Source organism: Aspergillus candidus, assembly GCF_002847045.1.
Source record: "Aspergillus candidus strain CBS 102.13 unplaced genomic scaffold BDW47scaffold_19, whole genome shotgun sequence".
NCBI lineage: Eukaryota > Fungi > Ascomycota > Eurotiomycetes > Eurotiales > Aspergillaceae > Aspergillus > Aspergillus candidus.
The window spans coordinates 313,760-341,114 of NW_020194024.1; the positions used below are offsets into that span (position 1 = coordinate 313,760).

At 54.4% G+C, this 27,355-nt stretch overlaps 9 protein-coding genes and 2 non-coding genes across 11 annotated transcripts; 7 read left to right on the top strand and 4 right to left on the bottom strand.

Annotated features, from left to right (window-relative positions):
- Window positions 1-153: 153 nt before the first annotated feature.
- On the bottom strand, window positions 154-264 carry BDW47DRAFT_t76. Its single transcript has one exon. It is a non-coding gene; the product is annotated as a tRNA-Phe (tRNA).
- A 913-nt stretch (window positions 265-1,177) lies between these two features.
- BDW47DRAFT_131334 (putative TGF beta receptor associated protein 1) lies at window positions 1,178-4,979 on the top strand (the record flags this gene model as incomplete). The annotated part of the gene is made up of 3 exons (XM_024817289.1): window positions 1,178-1,384; window positions 1,446-4,012; window positions 4,110-4,979. The coding sequence occupies exons 1-3, from the start codon at window positions 1,231-1,233 to the stop codon at window positions 4,977-4,979; spliced, it is 3,591 nt and encodes a 1,196-aa protein (XP_024672551.1). The 5' UTR covers window positions 1,178-1,230.
- A 531-nt stretch (window positions 4,980-5,510) lies between these two features.
- Window positions 5,511-6,818, top strand: BDW47DRAFT_105021 (DUF3632 domain-containing protein). Its single transcript, XM_024812467.1, has one exon. It carries the CDS (start codon window positions 5,528-5,530, stop codon window positions 6,461-6,463), a length of 936 nt encoding a protein of 311 aa, XP_024672552.1. The 5' UTR covers window positions 5,511-5,527; the 3' UTR covers window positions 6,464-6,818.
- An 89-nt stretch (window positions 6,819-6,907) lies between these two features.
- BDW47DRAFT_125374 (Zn(II)2Cys6 transcription factor domain-containing protein) lies at window positions 6,908-8,932 on the bottom strand (the record flags this gene model as incomplete). Its single annotated transcript, XM_024816372.1, has 2 exons — window positions 6,908-8,241; window positions 8,320-8,932. 2 exons carry the CDS (start codon window positions 8,930-8,932, stop codon window positions 6,908-6,910), a joined length of 1,947 nt encoding a protein of 648 aa, XP_024672553.1.
- A 971-nt stretch (window positions 8,933-9,903) lies between these two features.
- Window positions 9,904-10,831, top strand: BDW47DRAFT_105024 (putative small nuclear ribonucleoprotein (LSM7)). Its single transcript, XM_024812468.1, has 3 exons — window positions 9,904-10,387; window positions 10,449-10,520; window positions 10,586-10,831. Exons 1-3 carry the CDS (start codon window positions 10,192-10,194, stop codon window positions 10,711-10,713), a joined length of 396 nt encoding a protein of 131 aa, XP_024672554.1. The 5' UTR covers window positions 9,904-10,191; the 3' UTR covers window positions 10,714-10,831.
- A 276-nt stretch (window positions 10,832-11,107) lies between these two features.
- Window positions 11,108-12,597, top strand: BDW47DRAFT_125376 (fasciclin domain-containing protein; the record flags this gene model as incomplete). The annotated part of the gene is made up of 2 exons (XM_024816373.1): window positions 11,108-11,797; window positions 11,890-12,597. 2 exons carry the CDS (start codon window positions 11,108-11,110, stop codon window positions 12,595-12,597), a joined length of 1,398 nt encoding a protein of 465 aa, XP_024672555.1.
- A 66-nt stretch (window positions 12,598-12,663) lies between these two features.
- On the bottom strand, window positions 12,664-16,006 carry BDW47DRAFT_105026 (PAN-complex poly(A)-binding subunit PAN3). Its single transcript, XM_024812469.1, has 9 exons — window positions 15,516-16,006; window positions 15,309-15,377; window positions 15,186-15,240; window positions 14,951-15,111; window positions 14,803-14,903; window positions 14,323-14,514; window positions 14,130-14,274; window positions 13,921-14,076; window positions 12,664-13,816 (listed from the first exon to the last, which is right to left on the bottom strand). The coding sequence occupies exons 1-9, from the start codon at window positions 15,586-15,588 to the stop codon at window positions 12,792-12,794; spliced, it is 1,977 nt and encodes a 658-aa protein (XP_024672556.1). The 5' UTR covers window positions 15,589-16,006; the 3' UTR covers window positions 12,664-12,791.
- A 160-nt stretch (window positions 16,007-16,166) lies between these two features.
- BDW47DRAFT_23900 (clathrin-mediated endocytosis regulator UBX3) lies at window positions 16,167-17,986 on the top strand. Its single transcript, XM_024818539.1, has 2 exons — window positions 16,167-16,352; window positions 16,421-17,986. The coding sequence occupies exons 1-2, from the start codon at window positions 16,221-16,223 to the stop codon at window positions 17,828-17,830; spliced, it is 1,542 nt and encodes a 513-aa protein (XP_024672557.1). The 5' UTR covers window positions 16,167-16,220; the 3' UTR covers window positions 17,831-17,986.
- Window positions 17,987-18,239: 253 nt separating this feature from the next.
- On the top strand, window positions 18,240-18,351 carry BDW47DRAFT_t71. Its single transcript has one exon. It is a non-coding gene; the product is annotated as a tRNA-Leu (tRNA).
- Window positions 18,352-18,814: 463 nt separating this feature from the next.
- Window positions 18,815-20,009, bottom strand: BDW47DRAFT_125379 (uncharacterized protein; the record flags this gene model as incomplete). The annotated part of the gene is made up of 2 exons (XM_024816374.1): window positions 18,815-18,943; window positions 19,452-20,009. 2 exons carry the CDS (start codon window positions 20,007-20,009, stop codon window positions 18,815-18,817), a joined length of 687 nt encoding a protein of 228 aa, XP_024672558.1.
- Window positions 20,010-21,481: 1,472 nt separating this feature from the next.
- On the top strand, window positions 21,482-26,736 carry BDW47DRAFT_23911 (pleiotropic drug resistance family ABC transporter). The gene is made up of 5 exons (XM_024818540.1): window positions 21,482-22,939; window positions 23,006-23,349; window positions 23,401-23,644; window positions 23,703-24,948; window positions 25,015-26,736. Exons 1-5 carry the CDS (start codon window positions 21,755-21,757, stop codon window positions 26,541-26,543), a joined length of 4,548 nt encoding a protein of 1,515 aa, XP_024672559.1. The 5' UTR covers window positions 21,482-21,754; the 3' UTR covers window positions 26,544-26,736.
- The last annotated feature ends 619 nt before the right edge of the window (window positions 26,737-27,355 follow it).

The window sequence follows — 27,355 nt, forward strand, 5'->3', positions numbered from 1 at the left end:
TTGTACCTTATCTATGCCGATTCATGACAATAGAAAAGACAAAACAGGTAAGTAGACAGATAGATGATAGGTGGCAGTCATGTTATACTTCTTAAACAGATGAAATTGGGGTAAAAGATAAGAAGTTGTGGAAAAAGAAAAAAGAAAAAGAGATGGGACCAACCGGGATCGAACCGGTGACCTTTAGATTACACTACTTCGGTGGAAGTAGGAGGCTGAAGTTGATTCTTCAGTCTAACGCGCTCCCAGCTGCGCCATAGTCCCATTTGTTGAAAGACTGTCACCCACTTTGGTTTCATGTCGACGGTCCTATTTTAATTGGATGTTCTTCCCCTACTCTTCCTCGATTCATGTTTCCGAATTTGCTCTCAACCACCTCTTCATGCCTATCCATTTGTCTGAAACATTGGTTTCTATCTTCTTGATCTCTTGATGTCTGCTCTGATCCTATAGTCTGGTGACCTGATTATGGTACTATTGAACATAGCCACCACCAAAAGACTTATAAAGGACTCGCCCTCGGCGCATCTAAGAATGAGATTGTTCCACTCTTTCAAAATTCCCAGGCATAGAGCTACGTGGACTAGTAGACTCGCCCAATATGAAAAATTTTACGTTTTTCTTGCCGCTCTAGCCATCGCCTCTGGTGCCCTAGCAGCCCACGAGGTGATTCAACATTGCCAGGATTGGTTTTGATTCGGGATCTCTGGCTATTGTGAATCTATGATGCCTAGGAAAGAGCGGTGCAGAGATATCAAGGCATAAAGAAAGGAGAATGATCAAAAACAAAACGAGAACCAAGTCTATTCAATAGCACTTTAAGTTATTTTAAGCATGCATTCTCTGTGGTGGCACCAGGTGTCTTCTAGTGTGTCTTCTAGAGTGAACTACGTGCCAGCATCAAGATTACTTGTTCTCGAGTAACATAAGAAGTACTGACTTGAGATGATACTTTGTAACCATCGCTAAGTATATCACCCCACATTTGAAAGCCTTTGATCGATAATTGAATACTTGATACCGAGTACAGCCAGTATATCTGACAGGTTAGGGCTGGCCACAATGACTCAGCAAGGCCCCATTTCTAGCCTCAGGCAGACAAGGCCGCAACGTGACATCAACTCCCGCCGAGCGCAACTTGGACAACGAGTAATCCCATCACTCTTCCTTTGAGATATTCCCCTCCCCCCCCCGCAAATCTTCAATTTGGACGCCAGAGCTGGTCTCGTCATGGCGTCGGACGATGATGGCTCTGCCCCCCGTAAGAGGCGCAGAGTCAGTCCTCCTACCGCGCCTTATCTGTTCCGACCTCTCTTGGAACAGGTACCGCTGTCAGCGGATGGTTCCGATGACGATACCCGGATCACCTGCGTTGAGTACTGGAGTGAGTCGCGTTGATCCTCCCGCTGGTGGGTCATAATTGATCTGACAGTTTTCAACGACAGATGACAATTTGTATATCGGCACTTCCTCCGCCGAGATTCTGCATTTCGTCTGCCTCCCCCCCGACCCCTCCGACCAGTCGAGTGAGCCGTCCTTTATCCTAGCGTCGAGATTGCCCATCCCGCATTCCCCCAACGCTTCGATTCCACCGGAACAACGGGGCATTCAGCAGATCGTTCTTCTCCCCGCCGTCGGGAAAGCGTGTGTTCGGTGCAATGGCACGGCCACCTTTTACCTGCTCCCCGAGCTGAGCCCGGCATTCGGTAACCTCAAGATCAACAACTGCTGCTGGATCGGGGGGCTGGATCAGAACGCGGTACCGGAGGATGAAGAGACACAATTGATCATGATTGCAGTCCAGAATAAAACCATGCTGGTACAAATCGGGGACGGAGCGCGCTTGCTTAGGAATATTGAGTTCCCCGGTTGCTTGGCTGCGTCGCGCAGGGGATTTGTCGCTTGCGCTGCAGACGCCAACTCGTACTCGCTCCTCGATGTCCAGCACCAGCAAAAGATACACCTGTTACCCATCTCCTTTTTGAGCGACGGACTCGGCCCTGGCCCTGTGGAGGACGTGCAGGGGGCGTCGCTATCCCCGCCACCGCAGTCCTCGGCCGATGGCTCTAGCCATGGCCGAAGCTCTAGTCTCAATACATTGACTGGGATGTTGCAGTCAGAATCACCGCCAGGCTCGCGGGAACGGGCAAGCTCTCTATCCCCCATGTCGTCTCCCAATCCTGCGAGCCCGAGACGATCGGTTTCCCGAGATCGTGAAAATAGCGCATCGCCACGGGGTTCTTCCGAACAGCCGCCATCCGATGCTCGGAAGCCGCTCCCTCCTTTGCCAAAGCGGTTGAAACCCCATGTGTTATCTCCGACGTCCACCGAATTTCTTTTAGTCAGGGGAACAGACGAGTCAGAACCTGGTGTCGGCATGTTTTTCAATGTGGATGGTGATTTGGTTCGTGGGACGATCACCTTCAACAAGTACCCCGAGTCGCTTGTGATCGACGCAGGTGACGAGACCAATTTAATACAGTCGCCGGATAACAGGCGCGATGAACTCATCCTTGCGTTGGTAGACCTCAGTGAAGATCAGGAACCTCGCAAGGCGTTGGAAGTACAACCCTGGGATGTAGACCCGGCCGAGGCCGAAACGCATAAAAGCTGGGTGCAGATCCCCGCGCCTCCAGGGACGCAGCCGTCTTACGTGGGCCTCCGCAACACACTGAGTTCTAGTCAATTTGAACTCAGTGAGGTTGGGCAGTTACTGCAGATGGTTCGTCTCAAAACACCGTCTTTGTTGCCACACATGTCTCCCAACGACCCGCGCACCCAGGCCTCCATCGAGCAGCTGCAGAAAGAAAAGGAACTGTTCGAGTCCCAGGAATCGACAGACTCCGAGGGTGCTAAGAAAGGAGACCCTCAACGGGGCTGGGAAGCAGAGCGCAATGCCGAAGAGACCAAATTTGCTCGAGCGCTGGGCAAAGCCCAAAGCGGACTCGTACTCTGGTCGGGAAATCAGATCTGGCGGGTTGTGCGTAATCCGCTCACCTCCCAATTGAATGACGCGCTCCAGGGGGCTCAGACTGAAGACGAGAACGGGAACAGGGCTTTGGATAGGGATGCCATAATGGATATCATTGACGTGGTTCTGGAAACAGAGCCCCGGTCCGAGGCCGAGTTTTTAGGGCTCAACTACCTGAAGCAGAAGGCGAGCCTGCTGCTCTTTGGAGACCTAATCTCGATGGACGCAGCAGCGAGAGACGAAGCGGCTTTCGACGCCACGGAACGAGCCCTTATCACGGGAGACCTGGACCCGCGGATCGCATTGGTATTGGTTCCTCTCCTGCGACGGGAGGTCCTGCAAGGCCCGCAAGGGATCTGGATCCATGCAGGGCTGGCTCAGACTGCAGAAGTCTACCTGCAGCAGTTGGAGAAGCGCACAGGCGACTCCCCATATCCTATCGATGGCGATGTCCTGAACCTGGTCAAGCGGTTCTTACTCTCATGGCAGCAAAAGAGGGGCTACGGAAGCATCACCGACGAGACATACGTCTTTGACAGCGTCGACGCGGCTCTCCTGCATCTCCTTCTGGAGCAAGACTCGAAGCACACGCCGGAACAGCGCCAGTCGTCGCAGACGCGGGCCGAGATGAATCGACTGGTCGACAACTGGAAAGGCAGCTTCGACCGAGCGGTGGCACTGCTGGAAGAATACAAGCGACTGTTCGTGCTGAGCCGGCTGTATCAGAGCCAGAAGATGTCGCGCAATGTGCTCAAAACGTGGCGGCGGATTATCGAAGGGGAGGAAGATATCGGCCAGGAGGTCACTGTCTCTGGCGCCGAGGCGCAGATGCGCAGGTACCTAGCTAAGATCAAAGATGCGCAGCTCGTTGAGGAATACGGGTCGTGGCTGGCTGGGCGCAACCCCAAACTTGGGACCCAGGTGTTTGCGGATAGCAGCAGTCGAGTCAAATTGGCGCCAGCTGAGGTCGTTCCTCTGCTGAAAGAGCGGGCACCCAACGCCGTGCAGGTCTACCTGGAGCACCTTGTTTTTTCAAAGAATGTAAGTTCTTTCTTATTCGAACGTTCTATTTCATCAGAACATCCCATTTCATTAGAACTTTCATTCAATTTGGACATTAGAACATTAACGATTCCAGTTGACGCAATACGCCGACGACCTCCTCTCATATTACCTAGACACAGTGCTTTCCGTGCTCGAAACGTCCCCTGAAGCACGAGAATCTCTTTCCGAATCATACTCCACCTACCGTGCCCTACAACCCCCCAAACCAACATACATGAACTTCATCACTGCGAACGCGCCCCCAGAGCCATGGTGGCAGTCCCGGATCCGACTCCTACAGCTCCTCGGCGGCAGCAGCAGCAGCAGCAGTCAATTCTCATCATCGACGACCCCGACAACCCCAACCAACCTCACCTACTCAATCCCAAGCATTCTCTCCCGCATCGAACCCTTCCAACACGAGCTCGTCTCGGAATCGGTCATCCTCGACGGCCTCCAAGGCCGCCACCGTGACGCACTCCACCTCCTCACGCACGGGCTAGGCGACTACGACTCCGCAATCCGATACTGCATCTTCGGCGGCCCCAGCTCAGCCGCACCAGCAGACCGGACCCTCCAACGCGAACTCTTCAGCAACCTGCTGGACGAATTCCTGCGCATCTCAGACCCCTCCGAGCGCATCGAGCGCTCCAGCGACGTGCTCGCGCGCTTCGCCGCGTGGTTCGACGTCAGCGACGTGCTGCGGCTCGTCCCGGACGACTGGAGCGTGGATATCCTGAGCGGATTCCTAGCGCATGTGTTCCGCGTGCTAGTGACGGAGAGCCGCGAGGTGCGGATCGAGCGCGCGCTCAGCGCGGCTCTCAACTTGCGCGTTGGGACGGAGTTTATTGATGGGGTGGATAAGGTTGGTGGGTGGGTGGAAGATGCGGAGGGGTTGCGCAGGTTGCGGGATGGGCCCGGGCCTGTTGATGGGGAGTTTGGGGATATGGTGAATGGGAGTTAGTTTTTTTTTATACTCGACGTACGGAGTAGATTTGAGTTATATACCTCTGGATTTGATCCATCAACTTACTACCATTGCCTACCACTTATTACCTACTATCTACCCATCCATTAATCGCAGTATACAGAATACTGCAGTATACTGGGTCTCTGGTATTTCTTTTCTTATGGATATATCTGAGAGCCTGAGAAGATGTCCGTCGCGACTAGTCACATAGTCCCAGGTAAGTCGTTACGAGATCCCAGGTAATCCATCGTGAACTCATACAGACTTGAATCCTTTCCGACATGCTCCAATAGTAAGAGTCAGGGAACTAGTGCCGTGGAAAAGGTAGTCCTCACCTTTCCACCTCTGATTAACATCACTCAAATGGCTACCACCCCATGATCGTATGAACAAGGCTGACAGATGACGTCCCATAATCGTATGGACAAGGCTGACAGATGACGTCAAACCAGACTCAAACCTATTGAACAGGGCTGTGACCATATCAGACGAAACACAGACAAGCATTCAACCAACACTGTCAGGGGGAGATAACAACCAACATGCCCCAAGACCCCGAAGAACACCAAGTTCTCCAAGAATGGCTCTCTCAACGCCTCCTCAACTACCCCAGCAAGAGCCAACCCTTGCAATCCATCTACGCCTCAGAGATCACCTCCCTCCAAGCCTATGTTCTCAACCAAACAACCCCAGAAGAAGCAGCCCACGCCATCACCCGTCCCATCTCCACCACTCCTATCCCAGACCTACCAGCAAGCTTTAACCCCGAGTTAGCGGCTCTCTGCCGACTGTTAGAGCTCCTGGTGGATGCTCTCCTGGAATGGCCCCCCTCGCGCACACCGGGTCTCATCGCCCTCCTCACCGCCATGTCAAACACCCCTGACGGCCTCCACCGCGGAGAAGCCCTCGACGACGACGACGAGCTCCTCACCTGGAGCCAGCTCCCTTACATCAACATGGTCTGGCGGGACACCACTTGGAGGACGCCCAGCATCATCGTCGAAGAGTGCGCCAAACGGGGCGATGACTCCGCTACTGCGCTGCACCACGCGGCGGACCAATACATCAAGGCACAAGATATCGAAGCGCAGCTCGTGGCAGCGGGGCTATTCGACATGAGCAGGCCATTCCATTACGTGGTTCATACACTTGAATGGCATCTCGACCCCAAGGACAAGCCCGAGACACAAACGATGGATTTCTGGGCCTCTGAGCCATTCGAACCGCGATTTCAAGTTCCGGCTGTGGCTGGCTGGATGAAGCATACTGGGCGGAAGTTATATGAGGGACTTTGCGGCGATGAGATGGAGGATTGGGACCCGAAAAGGGTCGACACCGTGATGAAACATTTTGACTGCCCTTCTGAGCGGTGGGCGTTCTGGAAAGAACAGTTGGTTGGGGTTGCTAGGGACTGGCCGGATGAGGTCGTGAGGCGTGAGGCGGGACGGGCTGTGGGGTATATGCGTGATGTTGCCTAGATGGTTTTGTACATGAAACTCCACAATCGGTTGGCTTGGTATTTGTATATATATGGATGTACATATATCTCTCATGTTAGCTGTTTCCTCTGTGGGGACATTGTATCTGTTTATGATCTTCCACCGTGGAGCAGATCTCATTGAGCAACAGCGTGCGAAAGGAAAGATGGTAGGTAAGGTATCAACCAGCCCGCCGAGGAAGCCTTCCGCTATCACGTTCCACACATGCGATAGACAGAGCAATAGTAGTAATGAATCAAGATTTAAGCCCATAGACTTCTGCAATATAAAATATACAAGTAGATGTAGACGTAGCCATAACAACTCCAACACTGGATATCCGCTAAACGCTACACAAAGAGACACACGGACGATAAATCGTAAAAAAAGAAAGAAAAAAAAAAAAAAGAAACAAAACGAAACATATAGACAAGGGTTCATGCTTCATGCGCGGACCAGGTTGCGCTCGCGATCGCGTTCTTGTTCGCGCTCCCGTTCGCGCTCCCGTTCTCGCTCTTGCACCCGCTCTCGCTCTCGTTCGCCTTCCCGTTCTGGTACTTCGTGGGTCACTTCGTGTACGGCTGCTGCGCGCGCGTGGTGGTCCACTGTGTCGAGGATGGCTTGCATGAGGCGTTGGTTGGCGTCTGGGTCGTCGTCGTCTGGGTCGTTGCGTTGATGGAGACTCGGGCGTCGTTCGTAGGCCGAGCGCGGCGCGCTGTGCATCTCGCTCATGGCTCGTCGCGGGGAGGTGTCGAGTCGGTGGGGCGTCCCCGGGGGGATACTGGCAATGGGCGCTGATTCTCGCCGCTGGGCGAGATCGGTTCCGGCCCAAGGGTCGCGGTCTCGTCCTCGCTCTTCGCGCAGGGGGTCAGTGACCGGGATGGCAGCTGTCGCTGTGGATGGCGTGTCTTGTGTCGACGGGGCGGGCGCCGCGGTGGTGGACGGGGAGTCCTTGCCGGAGGATTCGTCGGCGGTGCGTGGCTCCCGGATGCTGTTGCCTGCAGCGCGGTACTCGTGCAGCTCGTCCTCCTTGACATCCTTCCAGGAGCACTTGGCGTGCTTCTTGGTGCAGCCCATGCAGGCGGTCAGGTTCTTCAGGCAGTCCATGTGGAGCCGGCGGCAGCGGTCGCAGGGTGGCATGATGCGCTCCCCGCGCTGTAGCTCCTCCATGCGCGCGACCATCTCCATCTTGAACGGGCCGCCGTCGTCCTTCTCGTGGTGGTGCGACTTGGGCGGTGGTAGTAGCGACGACGGGGTGTGGGGGATGGCGACTGTCGCGGCGCCGGGGGTGTACATGGGATGGTCGGCGGCGTCGGAGGCGCGTGCGCGCGGGCGCGACGGCTGGCGCTCGGTGGACGGAGCCTCCTCGAGGGCGCGGGACTGGCGGTCCTGCGTGGTGAAGAACTTTTTCATCAGTTCGGCGCGGGTCGTGGGCGACGCGCCTTTGATGGAGGTGCCGTTGATGATGGTGACATTGTCGGTATTCGAATGGGAGAACATAAAGTGCGACGACAGCGAGGGGTCGTCGGGGGTCACATCCGCCGCGGGGCGACCGGAGTTGACGGCGACAAACCCGGTGGACGGGGAGTGCGTGGCGGACGAAGCGTTGCTCTGGATCGGGAGCGAGCCATTCCCGTTGAGCTCGCGCCACGGCGGGGAGGAGGATCCGTGCTGCTGTTGCTGCTGGGAGTGGAGGGACAGGTCGTTCTCCCGTCGCGTGACAATGGCAGTGCGACGATTCTTCAGGCGGTGGTTCAGCTGACGGGCACGAGCGGAGACTACAGACCGACGCATTAGTTCATTCAAATGCCAAGAACGCCAAAGGAGGGGAAAAGAGGGGGGGGGGGGGGGGCTACCTTGATCGGCAACCTGGATGATCTGCTGAATGTTCTTCTCCAGGATCTCCAACGCTCCCAGCTCCTTCTCCTCATCCTCGATGATGGGTTGCGGGGGGATCATCTTCTGGGGCATGCCGGAAGCGATCAGCACAAAGTCCTCCTCGCTGATCTCGACGCGACACTGCTTGGTGTAGAACTGGCAGACGCGCACGCCATTGCGGGACTTCTCCAGGTTGAACTGCTCGGGCTTGCTCTTGGCAAACTCGACCACGTCCAACCAGGTGATGTTGGCGGGATCCTTTCCATGCGATTTAAGCACGCGCGGGGGACCGTCAAAGAGGCGCTCGAAGCGCTTGATCAGGATGGGGCCCAAGGGACAGGCGCCTAAGTTGCCGGCGATGCTCTCGTGGCGGTGCAAGACCCCGTCGTACTCGCCGATCAGGTGGATGATGGCGGACATGTTGTCATCGGCGGAGACCAGGGGAAGGTTATCGGGGTACTGACGGGCGAGATAGTTGATCTGCAGGTGATTTGAATGGGTTTTGGGGATCTTGGAGGCGATGGGAGGGAAGTCACCCGTCGGCGATCTCGGTCGTTTGCCGGCCGATTCGGCCGGGGGTCTGGCATCCATGGTGAAATTCAAGCGCGCGAAAGAGTAGATTTGAGGTATATGGGTGTGTACTCGATTCTTTTCGTGTATGGAAGGAGAAAGATAGACGGTAGACGGGGGTGGAAGAGAAAAGCGGCAAGGCAGAATGAGAACGAAGGAATGGGCGACCGGGCGGAGCGTGCGGTCAGGCTCTCAGGCGGATTCGACCGCGCCGGTTGGGTTCGGTGGGTTTAGGTAATCCCCAACAGGATCCCTATCTATAGGATAGTAGTGGGGATGGGAGTTTGGGGACTTGGATGGATGATTGTAGAGTACCCAAGACACCAAATACCCAGGGTGAGAGAATATAAAAGAGAGAGAAAAGGAGAGAGAAAGAGGAAGAGGAGGGAGGAGAGGAGAGGAGGGGAAAGAGACGGAAAGATAATAAGAGGTCCAGGCGGAACGGGAATGCGGGATTATCCTTCTCTGTGTATTCTTACCAGGAATTACCATAGATTACACAGCGGAGTCCCGCCGGGCGGTTCCGCCGGGGGCTTCGGTGCAACTCGGGAGGTGGTCCGTATTATGATTACATTAATTACGGAATATCCCATGATATGAAAGCGATTGTATCGTCCCCTGTGGTATATAATACACAGATGAGCTTATCGGGGATCCGCCGGGTGCGTGTGACAGCGTACGGTATTACCTATCGATCGATATCTCTTTCTCATTCAACTAGTTAATCCTACAGTCATGTCGATAAATCGGGATAATTGGAAGTTGGTCCTCAATATCCGGCAGACTCCCTGCATCCAGACCAAACGGTCAATCGATACTCCCCAGAGAGATCAGTCCAGATCGCGCTCCGCCCAGACTCACAGCAGCGGTGACTGCCCAACCAGACAGCCCTATACGGACTAGCGTCGCCCGCAAGGCCCGTGAATTTTCTTCCATCCCTTCTTGAGTGTAAAATCCCTCATACTTCAACCAACTTCAGTCAACCGAAGGTAACCACCTCACCCTTTCCTCTCCTCCTCTCTCCTCCAGGCTCCCTCCTCTCCTCTTGATCCATCTGCATACCCCTCTCGCTTACCTAACCGGAACAAATCATATCCATTCCACCCACACCACATCTTATCATCTCCATCTACCTTAGTATTGAAGCTAACCCAACCAAGAAACCACTATTCATTCATTCTTTTTATTTTCAATTTAACAATCAATAACACCAGGGGAATCAAACCCAACCAATCATTCAAAAAGAAAAGAATATATTAAAAGAAAAAGAAAGAATAATCATGTCTGATCGAGGCTCCTTCCGAGGTCGTGGCCGCGGAGGAGGCTATGACCGTCGTCCCCGTGGCGGTGCGGGTGGTGGCGGTGCCCACCACCAACATCAGCAACAGCAGGAGAAGCCCAAGAAGGAGAATATCCTCGACCTGACCAAGTATATGGACAAGGAGGTGCGCGTCAAGTTCAATGGTGGGAGAGAGGGTATGTTATCTATCTAGTCTATCCATATTTATCCCGTCTACGATTGTACTGACCAACCTAGTCGTCGGCTTGCTCAAAGGCTACGATCAACTTATGAACCTGGTCCTTGATGATGTGAAGGAATCTATGCGAGGTGAGTACTAAGTACAGTAGTACATTCCCCTGAACATCGTGTCGGAATGTTAACCGACCATCCAGACGACGAGGGTAATGAGAACACCCGCTCGCTGGGTCTGATCGTCGCCCGCGGCACCCTGATCGTGCTGATCTCGCCGGCAGATGGCAGCGAGGAGATTGCCAATCCGTTTGTGCAGCCAGAGGAATAGCCTCGTCTTCCTGAACTGGGAAGAATGCGTCTCTCCACCCCGTCTTGGGAAGCAGTGTTGGAGGGTACTTATCAACCTCAAGATGTATTCAAGACAATAATTAATGAATCACGAGTCATGACGGTATTAGTAGATCAGCCCATTAAATACAGGTAGGCAAGGCATCCATTGACCTGATTGATCTAAACAATCATATAGACTGGTTGATCTAGACAATCATATATACTTTCTATAAACTCATGACATCATACCCACCACCACGGCGTCATGGAGGTCAACAATGTCTGTCCATTAGCAACATTATGCCATTGATCATCAATATAGATACCACACCGTTCCCTTGACTCCCCTCTACCCAACCCTCTCCAATACACAAGTGGAAGAATCAAATGCAATGAAACTCTCCCCGTGGCCAGCACTCGCCCTCCTCCCCCTCACTAGAGGGATAGTCCTCCCCCAACAGTTCCCCCTCTTCCCCCCAACCCAGGAACCAACCCCAAACCACAACCAAAACCCCCTGGACATCGCCATCGACGCAGAGCCCTCCAGCGACACCTCCCCCCAGCACAACTGGCTCAGCGCCCTCATCGACACCGACACCGACACCGACAACAACAACGGCAATTCCAACCTCCCCACCACCCACCCCCAATCCCTCTCCCAAATCCCCAGCTTCCGCTCCTCCCCGCCCAATCGCCCCCATCATCCGCACTCCAACAAAACCCTCTACCAGCTCATCACGGAATGCAAACACACTACCATTCTAGCGCGCATCGTCTCCAAAGACGACGAGCTAACCCGTCTGCTGAACGCATCGGACGCCAACATTACGTTCTTCGCGCCGCCTGACTCGGCATTCAAATCCGGCGGAGATCGCGAGGAAGATGAAGAAGAGGACTTCGTCGCAAAGTACCACATGCTCGACGGGCTCTACCCCGCTGTGCGCATCTTCCACGCGCAGACACTTCCTACCTTGCTTGTCGGCGACGAGCTCGGCGATGACCTCCCCCAGCGTGTAGCCGTCCGTGTCGGATGGCGTGGGATCGTCATTAATCAGTATAGTCGGATTGTAGTGTCTGATATAGTATGTCCCACCACCTACCCTACCTACCATCCCATTCCTTACCACTATAAAAACCACACCAACAACCATACTAATACGATAATAACGAAAAGAAAGCAACAAACGGCCTCCTCCACATCCCAACCCACATCCTCAAACCCCCCAAATCCACAAAGAACCTCATCGACGAAAACCCCTCCCACTTCAGCACTCTCGCCCTCGCCCTCCACAAAACCAACCTCTCCCTCTCTTCCCACCCCCAAAGTCTCAAACCCAAAAGAAAAACAACCCTAGCCCCAACAAACACCGCCTTCGCCAAACTCGGCTCCAAAACAACCTCCTTCCTCTTCTCCCCAGCCGGCCAGCCCTACCTCCGCCGTCTGCTCCAATATCACATCGTGCCAGACAGAGCTATCTACACTGATGTCGTGTATGGTGCGAACGGCTCCGTGACGGAGATACCGCCTGCGACGTTTACGCATTTGGATGTGCCCAGTGAGGATGTTGACGACGACGAGGATGATGATGGCGGGGCGCACCTTGGGATCGATGTTGTGCGGTTTGGGGCGTATGCTTCTGTTAAGGTTAATGGGTATACGCGTGTTGTGGGGAGGGATGTTGCTGTTCGTGATGGGGTGGTTCAGGTTTTGGGGCATGTGCTTGTGCCGCCTTTGAGGGTGGTTGATGGAGATGATGATGGTGGGTGGGGGAGGGAGGTGGCGCCTGAGTGGACGGGGGAGGAGGATGAAGTTACTGTGGAGGATTTGAAGAGGAGATTGGGTGGGGAGGGTGTGGTGGAGGGGGTGCATGGGGAGTTGTAAGCTGTTAATTAGTCGACTGTATAACTTAAATTGATATTCATTTGTTTATTGTTTTAACTAATCAGTGTGCATTCTAGCAATGTGTCATATCATGTATACCCTATCTTCAGTCCATCTCACTCCAGTGACCTCGTCCGATGGACCATCGGACGTTTCTTAACTATATAACCGTCCCACAATTTGGGTACGACCGCTCAATGTAGCCGCCGTGTCTTCAGTAGCGCTTGGAATGACGACTCCAACGCCTTCTTGACCTCCTTGTAGCTCACCACAAAGCAGCTCTGCTCGTCCCGACTGATCAGGGTCATCTTCTCGTCCGTCCCCGCATCGAGCTTGTTCAGACACATCAGCACGTGTCCCAGGTCGACAACAGGGTCACCCTGCGAGTCCACCTGGTGGAAAACGTAGTCCCGGAACAGCTTGAGGAAGTACCGCTCGCCGTTCTCCGACCACTGTCGGTCGTGCTCGTACTCGGGCCGCTCGTTCACCAGGTTCAGCTTCGTCATCAGTCGCACCAGTCGCGCGTTCTCCAGCTCCCGGCTCAGGTCCGACGTCAACTGGTCGTCCATGTGCAGTGCCGAGTCAAACGTCGACATCAGCTGCGACGAGATCCCTGTGATGAAGATGTCGATGTTGCGCTCTTGCTCCTTCTGCACCCCGCTCAGCAGCCAGAACACCGAGTTCTTCAACTGCGGGCTGTACGCTCGCGTGAAATGTTCCATGGCTTTGGTCGCGTTGTGCATCACGCTGGGCGTGTTGGCCCCCAGCGTCACGATCAGCTGTCCGAAGCTGACTAGATCCTGCCGCTGCAGGTCCGCCACCGGCCGTTGCGCGTCAAACTGCACCACATCCATGATGGAACATGCATTCAAGCGGATGCGATTGCGTCCGGTGAGCAGGATTTTACTGGGATCAATGATCCGCGCCGCGAGCCCATTGCTGTGAATGGCCTTTAATCCGTTGGCAATCTGGGTCATGTAGCCCCACAGCACTTGTTCTGGGATGTGTGTGTTCGGCCGCCCCTGGAATCGCGTCCCGACACCCAAATGCTGTTCGGCCAGGGTCTTAGATAGGGGGTGATAATCCGTTACGAAGATGAGAGAGCTGTCTTGGAAGCTGCGACTGGTGAAAGCATCGTGGATAGTTACCACGCTGCCACTGCAGACCCGCTTCCATGCCTGGACGGATCGGATGGCTTTCTCATTTGTCAACCGGAATCCTACGCATGTCAGCAGTTGTCACCGATTTGAAGGAAAACCGAAGAGAAGATTGGAAGAGGAAAATAGAAGAAGGGACGACAGGGAAGGGAGAGGGAAAAAATACCTTCCAGACGGCGAAGGACATAGAAATTGCCGTCCTTGCTGGACTGCGCTTTGTAGACCCAGCTGGGAAAGCCAAAGACGGTTGCATTCTTCTGGTGGTTCAAATCCAAGGGCACCAATGAATGGAAATAATCGACCTGGGCGGGGAGTTGGGTATCTGTCCAGTCAGAAAGGATCCGGATGTAGTACGACGACATGGCCGCTACATACTGGGTAGAGTTTGGAGTGTAGCTGCAGCCTTCTTTTGCAGCTCCTCACGGAAGTCGTTGGGCAGGAATAGGTCGTGGACGTTCCGCTGATAACCCAAAGTATTTTGATTATGAGGTCCGATAGGGGCGTATAGGTGGTATTGGACCTTGAAGAGGTCAGCCCCATCCGCTGTGTCCTATCAATGCAAACTTACTGGTTGTTGGAACCCGGACTGACCGGCGAAAAAAGTCGCCCCGCCTAATGCGGCAGCCGTATCGGGTGAGAATGGGTTCGCCTGGACAGGACCAACGGCACTTGCCGCGGCTAAGGGGTTTGATGCCGTCACAAAGGGGTCAAATGGGCTAGTCGAAGAAACATTGCCATTTCCATTGCCCGGGAGCGTAGTCTGAAGGTTCAAGTCAGTCTCAGGATCGGGATACGAGCCGCATGCTTGGAGTGATAGAGCAGGGCCAGTAATGTTGGCCATGGAAGAACCAGCACGCGTGCTTGTACGCGACATGGTACAAGAGCCGTGAACGAGCAGACGCCGCAGCGTAAAAAGAAGTAAAAAAAGAGATACAGACAACAGGACTTCTCTCCACAATCTCGGTAACACAGAAAGCATCAAGTACATTTGAAAGACGTGGGCAACGTCAAGGTTTCGTTGTTTTGGAAAGAGCGGAGGTGGTCTTACCATAGTATCAAATCCTTGAGGCACAAATTCCTGCACCTCAGCCACGGACCAGTCGGGTGTCATATTTTCCTGACGTGCACTCGGAGTGCTGGAGTTAGATCCTTGTACGGGTCAGCCAACGATCCGATGACAGCAATGTAGACCATACGTGAAAGGATGCCCCGGGGCTGAAACGGGGCAGCGTTCGCCGCTTTCGGGGATATCGTTGCCATTTTCTTAACGCTGGCGGATGATAAGGTCGGGGAGGAAGAGCCATTGGAAGACAATAGCGACGGTGTAAAGCTGGGGGATTCCACGTTCAATCGCCTTCTATTGTTCTCATCAACGGTCAGCCACTTTCCATGCCGAGCCAGGTCGCTTCCTTCTCTCCCGGGATATCCCACCTATCGGCTTGATACGCTGGATTGAATTTGTTCGGGTCGTGGTTGAAGGCACATCCTTCAGGACAACGTCAGACGAAGCTCATCGCTGGATGGGACAGGCAAGGCAAGGGACTATCGCGGCACCTTTGTCTTCAAACCGACATCGACCATAGATGGTCACATTGCGACACAGGGTATCTTTCGCATTCTCTACTACAAAGACGCAAATTCAACGTGTCAGCCCAGTAAGTCACCATGGTTGGACGACATGTCCTTGAAACATTGCCGTCTGAACCGCCCAGCCCGGCAGGCTTGACGCGGCCCCTCCAGTTCCATCCGATAAGGGCTCACCTCGTGTCTTCATTTTCGGGGATCCCGTCCCACGACGGGTCTCGTCCAGGGCGGACTTTCCGGCGGAAGCCATGATATCTCGTGATGTCCACAATTGATGGGGGGCGCGGATCAGCGCAGCGGGATCTCCATTGAATCCAAGCAAAGAAAGACCGGACGACCGAACAGATCTATAGGAGACCACATTCCTCTATCAAACCAGGTTGTGACGGAATCCTGACAGATCGATCTCACGGAGGTCCAAGGAAGGAACAAGCAAGGAACCAAGGGCCCCACAGTTTTCCCCTCGCGAGGTGTTTGAATATCCAAACCGACAAAACAGAATGGGCGTACCACGTGTTTAGCGCCCGACAACCAAAAGCCACCAACGGCGAATTATGCCATTGATAGACTCGAAGGTATGGCACGAGAAAGATGTAGATCAAAAGAATAGAAGAACAGGAAAATAGATCCCAACAAACAAATGGGAGGATGTGCAGCGGGGAGAGAGGGAGGGGAGGCTGAAGACAGTTCGTTCCTCTCACGGTCCATCTCGTTCTCCGTAGTCGCACTGGCCAGCTGGTGATTATGTAAGCCGGCATTCTGTCATCATCTCCATCTATCAAGAGGAGCTCGAGCTACCTACTACAATCCGCTGTGTTACTTCTTGTTGATTTCCTCACCTCCAGGTATAATTTGTTGTATGGGTTACGAAACAGATTGATCATGTCCTCTGGGATCGATATTGCCCAGCTCTCCGATAGCGAACGGTCCGCTCTCGAGACCTATTCCGCGGTCACCGGCCAGGAACCCGCGGAAGCGATCGAGCTGTTACGCCGATCACAATGGAACGTGCAGGTATGGGGTATGGACTAGATCTTTGGAGGTGGATGTGCTGACTGGAGGCTTTCCCCTCATTTGTACAGATCGCTGTCTCCAAGTTCTTTGACGGGGAGGGTCCTGATCCCGTGGAAGAGGCACGAGCAGCCCTCGAGAACTCTCCGCCACAACCAGCTCGCCAAACCCAGAACCTCATGACCGATGACCTGACAGCGCAACTCTCCCCGGCGGCTCGCGCCGTAGACCCTGCTCCCCGAGTCGTCACGCAGTCGGGAAACCAGCCCACCTATCGCCCGCCGCTCCTGCTGGCCCTCCTGTTTACTCCGTTCAATCTTCTATACCGGCTCCTCTGCGGCTCCTTCCGGCTTTTCGGGGCTCTATTCCCATTCCTCCCTCGGTTATTTCAGTCAACAGCGGGTTCCGCCCTGCAGGGGTCGCGACGAAATACCAACGGACGCCGGGCACTGGGCCCGCAGGACACGGCAGCCCGGTTCATCCGGGAGTTCGAGGAGGAATACGGCACCAACCCGCTCGGGTTCCTCGAGAATGGATACAACATGGCGCTGGAAAAGGCCCACAAGGACCTCAAAGTCCTCCTCGTGGTCTTGATCGCCCCCGAGCATGACAACACCAACGGCTGGGTCCGCGACACGCTGCTCTCGCGCGAGGTGGTCGAGTTTGTCAACGACCCGCAGAACGGCGTCATCGTCTGGGGGGGCAACATCCAGGACTCCGAAGCCTACCAGGTCTCCAACTCTCTCCGATGCACCAAGTTCCCCTTTGCTGCTGCCATCGTGCACACCCCCGGCGTGTCCTCGACAGCCATGTCGGTCGTCTCGCGGATTGCAGGAACCACGTCCCCCGCGGAATTCATCGAAAAGCTCCGGTCCGCGATCTCGCAGAACCGCGAGCCGCTCGACCGCCTGCGCTCCACGCGGGCTGAGCAGCAAGCCTCGCGCAGCCTCCGGCAGGAGCAGGACTCAGCCTACGAGCGCTCGCTGGCCATCGACCGGGAACGGGCGCGTCAGCGGCGCGAGGCAGAAGCGGCGCAGCAGCGGGAGGCGCAGGAGGCGGCCGAGCGCGAGGCAGCCGAAGAGAAGCGACGACAGGACCTGCAGCAGTGGAAGCAGTGGCGCGTGCAATCCATTGCCGACGAGCCTGGTCCCGACGTCAAGGATGCCGTGCGCGTCAGCCTCCGACTGCCCACGGGCGAGCGGGTGATCCGGAAATTTGCCCCAGACGCAGAAATCGAGGAGCTCTACGCGTTGGTGGAATGCTACAACCTTCTCCAGGATGCGCAGGGAAAGGCGACTGGGGCGGAGAAGCCGGCTGGGTTCGAACACCAGTATGGATTCCGACTGGTGTCGCCTATGCCGCGTGTCGTGTACGAGGTCGAAGCCGGGGGCACGGTTCGGGATAAGATCGGGCGTGGGGGGAATCTGCTGGTGGAGCCGATTGATGATGGGAGTGACGAGGAGGGGGAGGATGATTCGTAGCGATTGACTGTATTAGTATCTGAATCTGTACCAGTGGGCTCACGCGGGCGCCATAGTGGCTCAGGAGAGCCACAGCCTCATTTTATTCCAGTAAGGTAAATATAATGACAGACACGAAGATCTTGCCCTCTGATCTACAAGTTTGACACTGGGAGCGGCAAGACAGGATAATCTTTCAGGAAATTCGTTCAACGCGCATTTGTGAGGATAATATGCTTTATCTACCCAAGAATACAAGTCTCACTCGAATTTATTGTTGAGATGCATTAGTATAGAATATACGTAGAGTACTATTTTATCCCTGGACCTAGGGCTGGGCAGGGCTAGACATTCTAGTATGCCATTCCCTAAACAGCGAAACCAAGATAGAGACAAGGATCAAAATCTCTAATATCCTAATTGCTAAAATGGCAAGGTGGCCGAGTGGTTAAGGCGGCAGATTTAAGCAGCGCTACTGTTCACAGTTGGCGTGAAAAACCCTGCTTCGTAATGAGTCCAGGGTTCGAACCCCTGCCTTGTCAAGCTTTTTTTTTTTTTTTTCTTTCTTTTCCCTCTTCATCTCCACTCTCACTTAACCCTAGTCCTACTCTGGAGGAAGTAAGTGGCGTTTTGCTATTTGGTGATCCATTGACCATCACCAGCAAGTGGGAGATTGTCCATTTTTTCTGTCCACTTGAGCCGGATCCTAAAGATTATGGCCCAGGAGGTGTCTTCCAATGAGTATGTGGTGACTAGAAAACGTTGTACATCCAATCACTGATCTGATCTTCCACCGCTACACGATTCTCACCACCGTTGCCCGAGCAGTTCGAGGCTGACTCCGCCGGGAGCCAATCTGTATCAATAGGTTCAATACCCATACCCAAGTCTGAATCATCATCATAAGCAGTACAGTGCGCTATCCAGTTATCATCATGGATCGGTTCTAAAGGGGGCCTGCCTTCGTGATTTGCCAGCACCCATTCAAATACAGCTATGGACGCCTCACGGGACGCCTCCTGGTCTTGTGAGAGCGGTATAATCGGACGTGCGCCGCCGCTTGTCGTTGCTACCGACCTGGAAGATACCGGAAAGTCCCGCGGGCCGTTCTGGCGGCTGACAGAAGAAAACCCCCTGTCGCGGATCTTCGACCCATCATGTAAATTCCAAGTCCAAGATTCGTAGCGTAGACGATGTCTGGAACAGAGCCGGTGTGCTGTCACGCGCAGGGCGCAATTCATCTCTATACTCTGCCCGACAGGCACCCACGGGGAAAACGGGAGACTCCCATAATACAGGCCATCATCCTCCAGCACAGGAAGATACAGCAGATGCCAGATGTCGGCTCTTCGGATAAGGTTTTGGCCCGAGGGATTGCGATTGAGATAGCTAGTTGGTCCGTTGTAGTTTGCTCAGCTGGAGTATATTTTTGTTGGCTGCTGCTGACTGGAAGCGGTAGTTCAACAGTCCTCTGATAATGATTATGGGTGGGAAAAGTCAATGCTGCTGCAAAGCCTGCATAGAGTTGGCTGCCAAGGTCGTGGAGCAGACAGAACTCGACAAGGAAGTCGAGGGCTGTCCGAGATGAGGGGGGAGAATAGACAGTAGAGTTCTGTGGAAGGGGCCCATTATCTGCCCATACAATGCTCGGACACGAGTCGACCTCTAGAGAAAGAGACCACGGCGCGAAGTAGACATCGTTTTCCCGTTGAGGAACAATGGCCTTCCAGCCTTGTCCCGGGGCTAAGATAGCCGCCCACCATCGGGCGGCATGTGCATCTACGTTGCCGATATCGATGGTGGAAGCCGATTTAGGGCCACACACATGGTGCAAGGAGTACCAATTCGCTGTAGATGTCGTGTACACAGCCTCGGCGCGCTCGTGTCTCTGTAGTTCCAGTAAACGAACGGACAAAATATACGACCATGCAAGCGACACGACTCCAACGTAATTCGGCCGGCCTCGGCTCCCATCGTCAGCCATAGCCTCTTGGCCAAAGCTAGTTCCAGTCCAATTACACGAGATTGGTACGCGAACGCCCATCAATAGAGCCGCTCGAGTGACCTTGACGGCCTCGCCAACACCGCATGCTGCGTCGTCGGTGGGGCGCATTGTCGAGGATGCTGCAGTCAGCATAGCTTTGTTAGTAGAATCGGGATCGAGAGAGACCTGATAAATATCCAGCGGCGTATCAGGCATCGCGGGTACTTGACCAAGCATATCATGGAGCGTGATATCCTGGGCAATGGTTCCTTATTCGTGACGAGCAATAACTTCATCGGCAAGAGTTTGCCAGTATGCGCGGAACTTGTCTGTTGCATCGTCACTTTCAGATTGGGTAGGTTGGAGGCATTCCGTAGTGTCTGCCATGGGAGAAGATATTTTGCGAATCTGGTAAGTACTATCTACGATGGTTTATCCTGGAATGAAGCGCATAAGTAGGAGATACTGGTAGGTACTAGAGCGTAGGCACATCGATACATTTCCCGTGATGTTCAATTACATAGTATATTTGAAGGTAAATAAGGCCACCAATATGACGATTTTATTACTGAATATGAGACATCAGATACGACAAGGAAAAGAGAATGGTATTGATTAATTTTGAGCCAATTGATTAAGGATTGTTTAAAAATAGTAGTCAGGATAGTTAGTACACACTTGATGCCAAACACCATCGCGCTATGCTCAGACAAGCATTGAGGGCAGTTGCGACCATCGAGTAAGTCCGTCCCGACGTGCGCGATCTCAGCAGAGGATGGTTCGGAGATGGAAAACCATCGTCCGAGCTCTGACTCAATCGATCGTGTTCCCGGCTGACTCGATCGGCGCGACGGGGGTAACCCTGTTTGGGCTAATTATAATACCTGAGCTGTTTATGTGGTATAGTCGGTCTAGTCTAGTTAAGGTACATATAAGTATGTAGGTTGGGGATCGGATGGAAGTGACAGCCGAGTGGAGACTGGATAGTGGTTGATGACAGAGATTTGTGCACATAAAGAGACGGATTCCTTTCGATCCGAATCCGAGAACGAGTACGGTAAAAAACTAGCGGTCGGAAGGCGACCATCCCGCCCCGCCAGCACAATGTGAGACGTCTCGGGTACATTTCCCCACCAGGCCGGTTTGGGTTAATGCTTGCCACGTTTATGCTTCGGAATATTCTGTGGAATGTGTCAATCCATCTAGATTATGTACATTGGGACAACTGCATCTAGATAGATGATAGTGACATTTGCACAAACAGGAGAAGGATATCTCCAGTCCAATAGACTGTGCACATACAAGTAGACATTATTCTACAGGATCTGAATAATACTGTGGTCATCTGAGAGTAAGAGAGTATAGTATCGGTGGACAAAGATCCCGATCACGGATGCTTCTGTCTCCGTTGACACCTGGCCAGGCAGCAACCCAGAACGTGGAGGAAATGCTCGGGCTTGTTTCTTGTCCGAGTTATCGATTTAGTAGGAATCTACCAAGTAATTTACCTCCTAACTAACCCCTCTGAGTTAGTAGTTCGAGGAGATATGGATCCGGCTCGCTCCTTTGCCTCCACCCGATTCGCCAATGTGCTCTCCATCAATCCAGTTCCAGACCTCGGCGGGTCTTTTTTAACTCTGTTCCCCCTAAACTTTTTCTCCTTTATATAAGGATACGACACGGAATACGGTCAATCCGCAGGCAGGGATTGTGATAGAGATTTAGCTACATGACCCTCCGCTGACGCACTCTTATCTCATCCTGACCTCGTCTTCTTCTCTTTCTTTTCTTCCCCTCATCATCTCCCTCTTTCACTCTTTTTGCTCATCCTTTCTCTTCTCTAATATCCTCCATTTGAAGCTCTTAGATCTCTCAGATCACCTGATCTATATCATATACTCATACTCATTGTCTGGCTTCCGACCTGATTAGAGACTTCGTGTCTCGCCCTAACCGTCGTCATGAATGTTTTCGGCGCGATTAACCCGAATCCGAACCCCTCGCGGACGGTGGAGTCCGGGAGACGGGGTAGTGTAGGCCAGGAGCAAGGTGCCCTGATGCCGGAAGACTCGCCCGCGTACGCCAACCACGAGGGACAAGGCAGCCATATCAGCATGGCCGATACCATGGCCGAGAGCCATGACGAATCCTACAGCGACAAGCAAAGCCGGATGAGCCAGGTCAGCGAGGAGCACGCCCGCGAGGCCAAGGTCTCCCATCTGGCCCGACAATTGACCCGCCAGTCCACTCGCTTCTCCACCATGGACAATAACGTGAACCCTTTCCTCGGCACCCCGGAGGATTCGACCTTGAACCCCCAAGGTCCCAACTTCAACTCCAAGAACTGGATGAAGAACCTGCTGGCCCTGTCGTCGCGGGACCCCGAACGCTACCCGAAACGCCAGGCCGGCGTGGCCTTCCAGAACCTCAGCGTTCACGGCTTTGGCAGTCCCACAGACTACCAGAAGGATGTCTTCAACTCCGTCCTGCAGGTCGGCGCGCTGGCTCGGACCCTCGTGGGCTCTGGCAAGCAGAAGATCCAGATCCTCAAGGAGTTTGACGGCCTCGTCAAGAGCGGCGAGATGCTGGTCGTCCTGGGTCGTCCCGGCAGTGGTTGTTCGACTTTCCTCAAGACCCTGGCCGGCGAGATGAACGGTCTCCACATGGACTCCGAGTCCCAACTCAACTACCAGGGTATCTCCGCCAAGCAGATGCGCAAGCAGTTCCGAGGCGAGGCCATCTACACGGCCGAGACCGACGTGCACTTCCCCCAGCTGTCGGTGGGCGACACCCTGAAGTTTGCCGCCATGGCCCGCGCCCCGCGGAACCGTCTGCCCGGCGTGTCCAAGGATCAGTATGCGGAGCACATGCGGGACGTCGTCATGGCCATGCTGGGCCTGTCGCACACCATGAATACCAAGGTCGGCAACGATTTCGTCCGCGGGGTCAGTGGTGGTGAACGCAAGCGTGTCAGTATCGCCGAGGTGACCCTCAGCGGCAGTCCTCTCCAGTGCTGGGACAACAGTACCCGTGGACTGGACAGCGCCAACGCCCTGGAGTTCTGCAAGACCTTGAACCTGATGACCAAGTATGCGGGTGCCACCGTTGCCGTTGCCATCTACCAGGCGTCGCAGAGTGCCTACGACGTATGTTTTCCCATTTCCTCCTTCTCCTCTTGTTCGCCAACGTGCACAAGCTAACCCACGACACAGGTCTTCGACAAGGTGACCGTCCTCTACGAAGGCAGACAGATCTACTTTGGTCGCACCGAAGACGCCAAGGAGTTCTTCACCAACATGGGATTCCACTGCCCCGATCGCCAGACCACCGCCGATTTCCTGACCTCCCTCACTAGCCCGGCGGAGCGGATCGTGAAACCCGGCTTCGAGGGCCGCGTCCCCCAGACGGCCGATGAGTTTGCGGCCGCCTGGAAGCAGAGTGATGCCCACCGTCAGCTTCGACAGGAGATCGACGAATACAACAAGGAGTTCCCCTTCCACGGAGAAGCCCTTGGCAAGTTCGTCGAGTCTCGTAAAGCCATGCAGGCCCGGAACCAGTGAGTGAACTCGCACATCAAGTTTTGCCTGACCACCTCTAACCCCTCTAGGCGCGTGAAATCACCGTATACCGTGTCGATTTACGAGCAAGTCCGCCTGTGCATGGTTCGAGGCTTCCAGCGCCTGAAGGGTGATGCCAGCTTGACCTTGTCGCAGCTGATCGGTAACTTCATCATGGCCTTGATCATCGGCAGTGTCTTCTTCCAGTTGGAGGAGGACACGGCTAGTTTCTTCTCCCGTGGTGCCCTGCTTTTCTTTGCCGTCTTGCTCAACGCCTTTTCCAGTGCCCTCGAGGTAGGCGTCTTACCTCTCATCGGCCCCATCATCCCACGACGCTAACCCGTTATTCTAGATTCTCACCCTGTACGCTCAACGCCCAATTGTCGAAAAGCAGTCCCGGTACGCCATGTATCACCCGTTCGCTGAAGCGATCGCGTCAATGCTTTGTGATATGCCCTACAAGCTCACCAACGCGGTCACCTTCAACGTCACGCTTTATTTCATGACCGGTCTTCGGCAAACCCCAGGGGCCTTCTTCACGTTCCTGCTCTTCTCGTTCGTCACCACGTTGACCATGTCCATGCTGTTCCGCACGCTCGCCTCCAGCTCTCGCACTCTGTCGCAGGCCCTGGTGCCCGCGGCGGTCCTGATCCTGGGCCTGGTCACCTACACCGGCTTCACGATTCCCACGCGGAATATGCTTGGCTGGTCCCGGTGGATGAACTATATCAACCCGATCGCGTACGGCTTCGAAAGTTTGATGGTCAATGAGTTCCACGCCCGGGAATTCCCATGCAACCCGAAGATGTTTGTTCCCGTTGGTCCTGGGTACACTGAACTGGAATACTCAATTTGCTCGACTGTCGGTGCTGTGAGTGGGCAGCCGACGGTCCAGGGTACAGAGTTCCTCGCCAAGAGCTTCGAGTATTTCGTCGGCCACAAGTGGAGGAACCTCGGCATCATGTTTGCGTTCATGGCCTTCTTCCTGACGACCCATCTCATGACTACCGAATACATCTCCGAGGCCAAGTCGAAGGGTGAGGTGCTGCTCTTCCGCCGCGGCCACACCGCAGTTTCTTCCCGCGACGAGGAGAGCGGCTCGTCGTCGAGCGGCGCCGAGAAGACCGCCGAGTCGGTACCCCAGGAAACGGCCGCCATCCAGAGACAGGAGGCCATCTTCCACTGGCAAGACGTGTGCTACGATGTCAAAATCAAGAGCGAAACACGCCGCATTCTCGACCACGTGGACGGATGGATCAAGCCTGGCACCTGTACCGCGCTCATGGGCGTGTCGGGTGCCGGTAAGACTACGCTTCTGGATGTGCTGGCTACCCGTGTCACCATGGGAGTCGTGTCGGGTGATATGCTGGTCGACGGCCGCGCTCGTGATCAATCCTTCCAGCGGAAGACTGGTTATGTGCAGCAGCAGGATCTCCACCTTCCCACTACCACGGTCCGCGAGGCGCTGCGCTTCAGTGCCTTGCTTCGTCAACCCGCCCATGTCCCCCGCCAGGAAAAGCTCGACTACTGCGAAGAGGTCATCAAGCTTCTCGGAATGGACTCCTACGCCGATGCTGTTGTTGGTGTTCCCGGCGAAGGTGCGTTACTCTCCCTTTCAAGAAAACAACACCATCCTCCCTAGTTGTGAAACTAATAGTCTACAGGTCTCAACGTGGAACAGCGTAAGCGCCTGACCATCGGTGTGGAACTGGCCGCCAAGCCGCAACTGCTTCTCTTCCTGGACGAGCCCACCTCCGGTCTCGACAGTCAGACTTCCTGGTCGATTCTAGATCTCATCGAGACCCTAACTAAACACGGCCAAGCGATCCTCTGCACCATCCATCAGCCCTCGGCCATGCTCTTCCAGCGCTTCGATCGTCTCCTCTTCCTCGCCAAGGGCGGCAAGACCGTCTACTTCGGCGACATCGGAGCCAACTCGTCCACCCTGTCCAACTACTTCGAGAGGAACGGCGCGCAGAAGCTCCCCGCCGAAGCCAACCCCGCCGAATGGATGCTGGAAGTGATCGGCGCCGCGCCCGGTTCCCACAGCGACATCGACTGGCCCGCCGTCTGGCGCGACAGCCCCGAACGCCAGGGCGTGCTCAACCACCTCGGCGAGCTCAAGACCACCCTGCAGCAAAAGCCCGTCGACGCAGCCACGGCCGATGCAGGCAGCTACAACGAATTCGCGGCCCCCTTCAGCGCCCAGCTCCGCGAATGTCTCCTCCGCGTCTTCTCCCAATACTGGCGCACGCCCATCTACATCTACTCCAAGGCGGCCCTCTGCATCCTCTCCGCGCTCTACATCGGCTTCTCCTTCTTCCAAGCCAACAACTCCCAGCAGGGCCTCCAGAACCAAATGTTCAGCATCTTCATGCTAATGACCATCTTCGGCAACCTCGTCCAACAAATCATGCCCAACTTCTGCACCCAGCGCTCCCTCTACGAAGCCCGCGAGCGGCCCTCAAAGGCCTACTCCTGGCAAGCCTTCATGACAGCCAACATCGTCGTCGAACTACCCTGGAACGCCCTCATGGCCGTCCTCATCTTCGTCTGCTGGTACTACCCGATCGGCCTCTACCGCAACGCGGTCGAATCCCCGCAGTCCGTCGCCGAACGCGGCGGCCTCATGTTCCTCCTCATCCTGGCCTTCCTCCTCTTCACCTCCACCTTCGCCCACATGATGATCGCCGGCATCGAGCTCGCCGAGACCGGCGGCAATCTCGCCAACCTCCTCTTCTCCCTCTGCCTCATCTTCTGCGGCGTCCTCGCCACCCCGCAAACCATGCCCGGCTTCTGGATCTTCATGTACCGCGTCTCCCCCTTCACCTACCTCGTCTCGGGAATGCTCTCCACCGGCGTCTCCGGCGCAAAGGCCGTCTGCGAAAAAGTCGAGTTCCTCTCCTTCAACCCGCCCCCCGGCAAGACCTGCATCGATTACATGCAAAAGTACATCGTCACGGCCGGCAAGGGCGACTTCTCCGCCGGTGGCTACCTCAGTAATCCCAACGCGACGGCCGACTGCTCCTTCTGCACCGTGAGCAAGACGGACACGTTCCTGGCCCAAGTGAACAGCTATTACGGTGATGCCTGGCGCAACTTTGGCCTCATGTGGGTCTTTATCGCTTTTAATATTGCGGGTGCCGTGTTTATTTACTGGCTTGCGAGAGTGCCCAAGTCGAAGAAGGCTTAATTTTCTTTATTTTTTTCCTTAATTATTAATTTGTTTTTCTTTTCCTTTCTTTTCTTTTCTTTTCTTTTCTTTGCATTTGTCTTTTGATTCACCTTTATAGATGTTTATATTTATTTCTTTTATATTCTTCTCCTCTCTTCTCTTGTTTATTCACATTCTATTTCACATTTTATCTGTTGCAACACCTCTTCTTGATATCACCACGTGCCATGCGTTACGTTTGTTTCATAAAAGTTAGAAGCATCTACGCATTTCTAGACATACACAATATAATAAATAGATAAATACTTGCTGTGGTATAATATTACTCACTCAGTCCTAATAGTAATACTTGCGTCACAACCAACTCCTGTACACCACTTTCCAATCTTCAACAGTAACAATACTACCTAAACATCCTCCAAATCATCCTTAGGCTCATACACCAACCCGACGTGCCGAAAAGCTGACACCCAACATACATCCCAACCAGCCTCGTCCCCGCCGGACGCGCAAATATTCTATTCTGGGGAAAGCCCGGATGGCGTATTTGTTGCACAAGCGCACCATCGTCCTCGGACCAGACGTCCCCCAAGCCGTACGCGACAGGGTCAACACCGGGCGGAGTATTCGCCAGCACGAGCGTATCGTATCGAGGCTGCGCGGGCTGGTCGAGTTTGACTTTGGATGCGAGTTCTGTGAGACCGGCCCCGGCGATACATGCGAATAGGCCGACGATGCGAGCGTGAGAGGCGAAATGGATTGCTTTGCGCGTGACGGTGTGGAGGTCGAGGTCCTGATCGCCGATGCTGGCTTTTGAGCCGAAGGTGTAG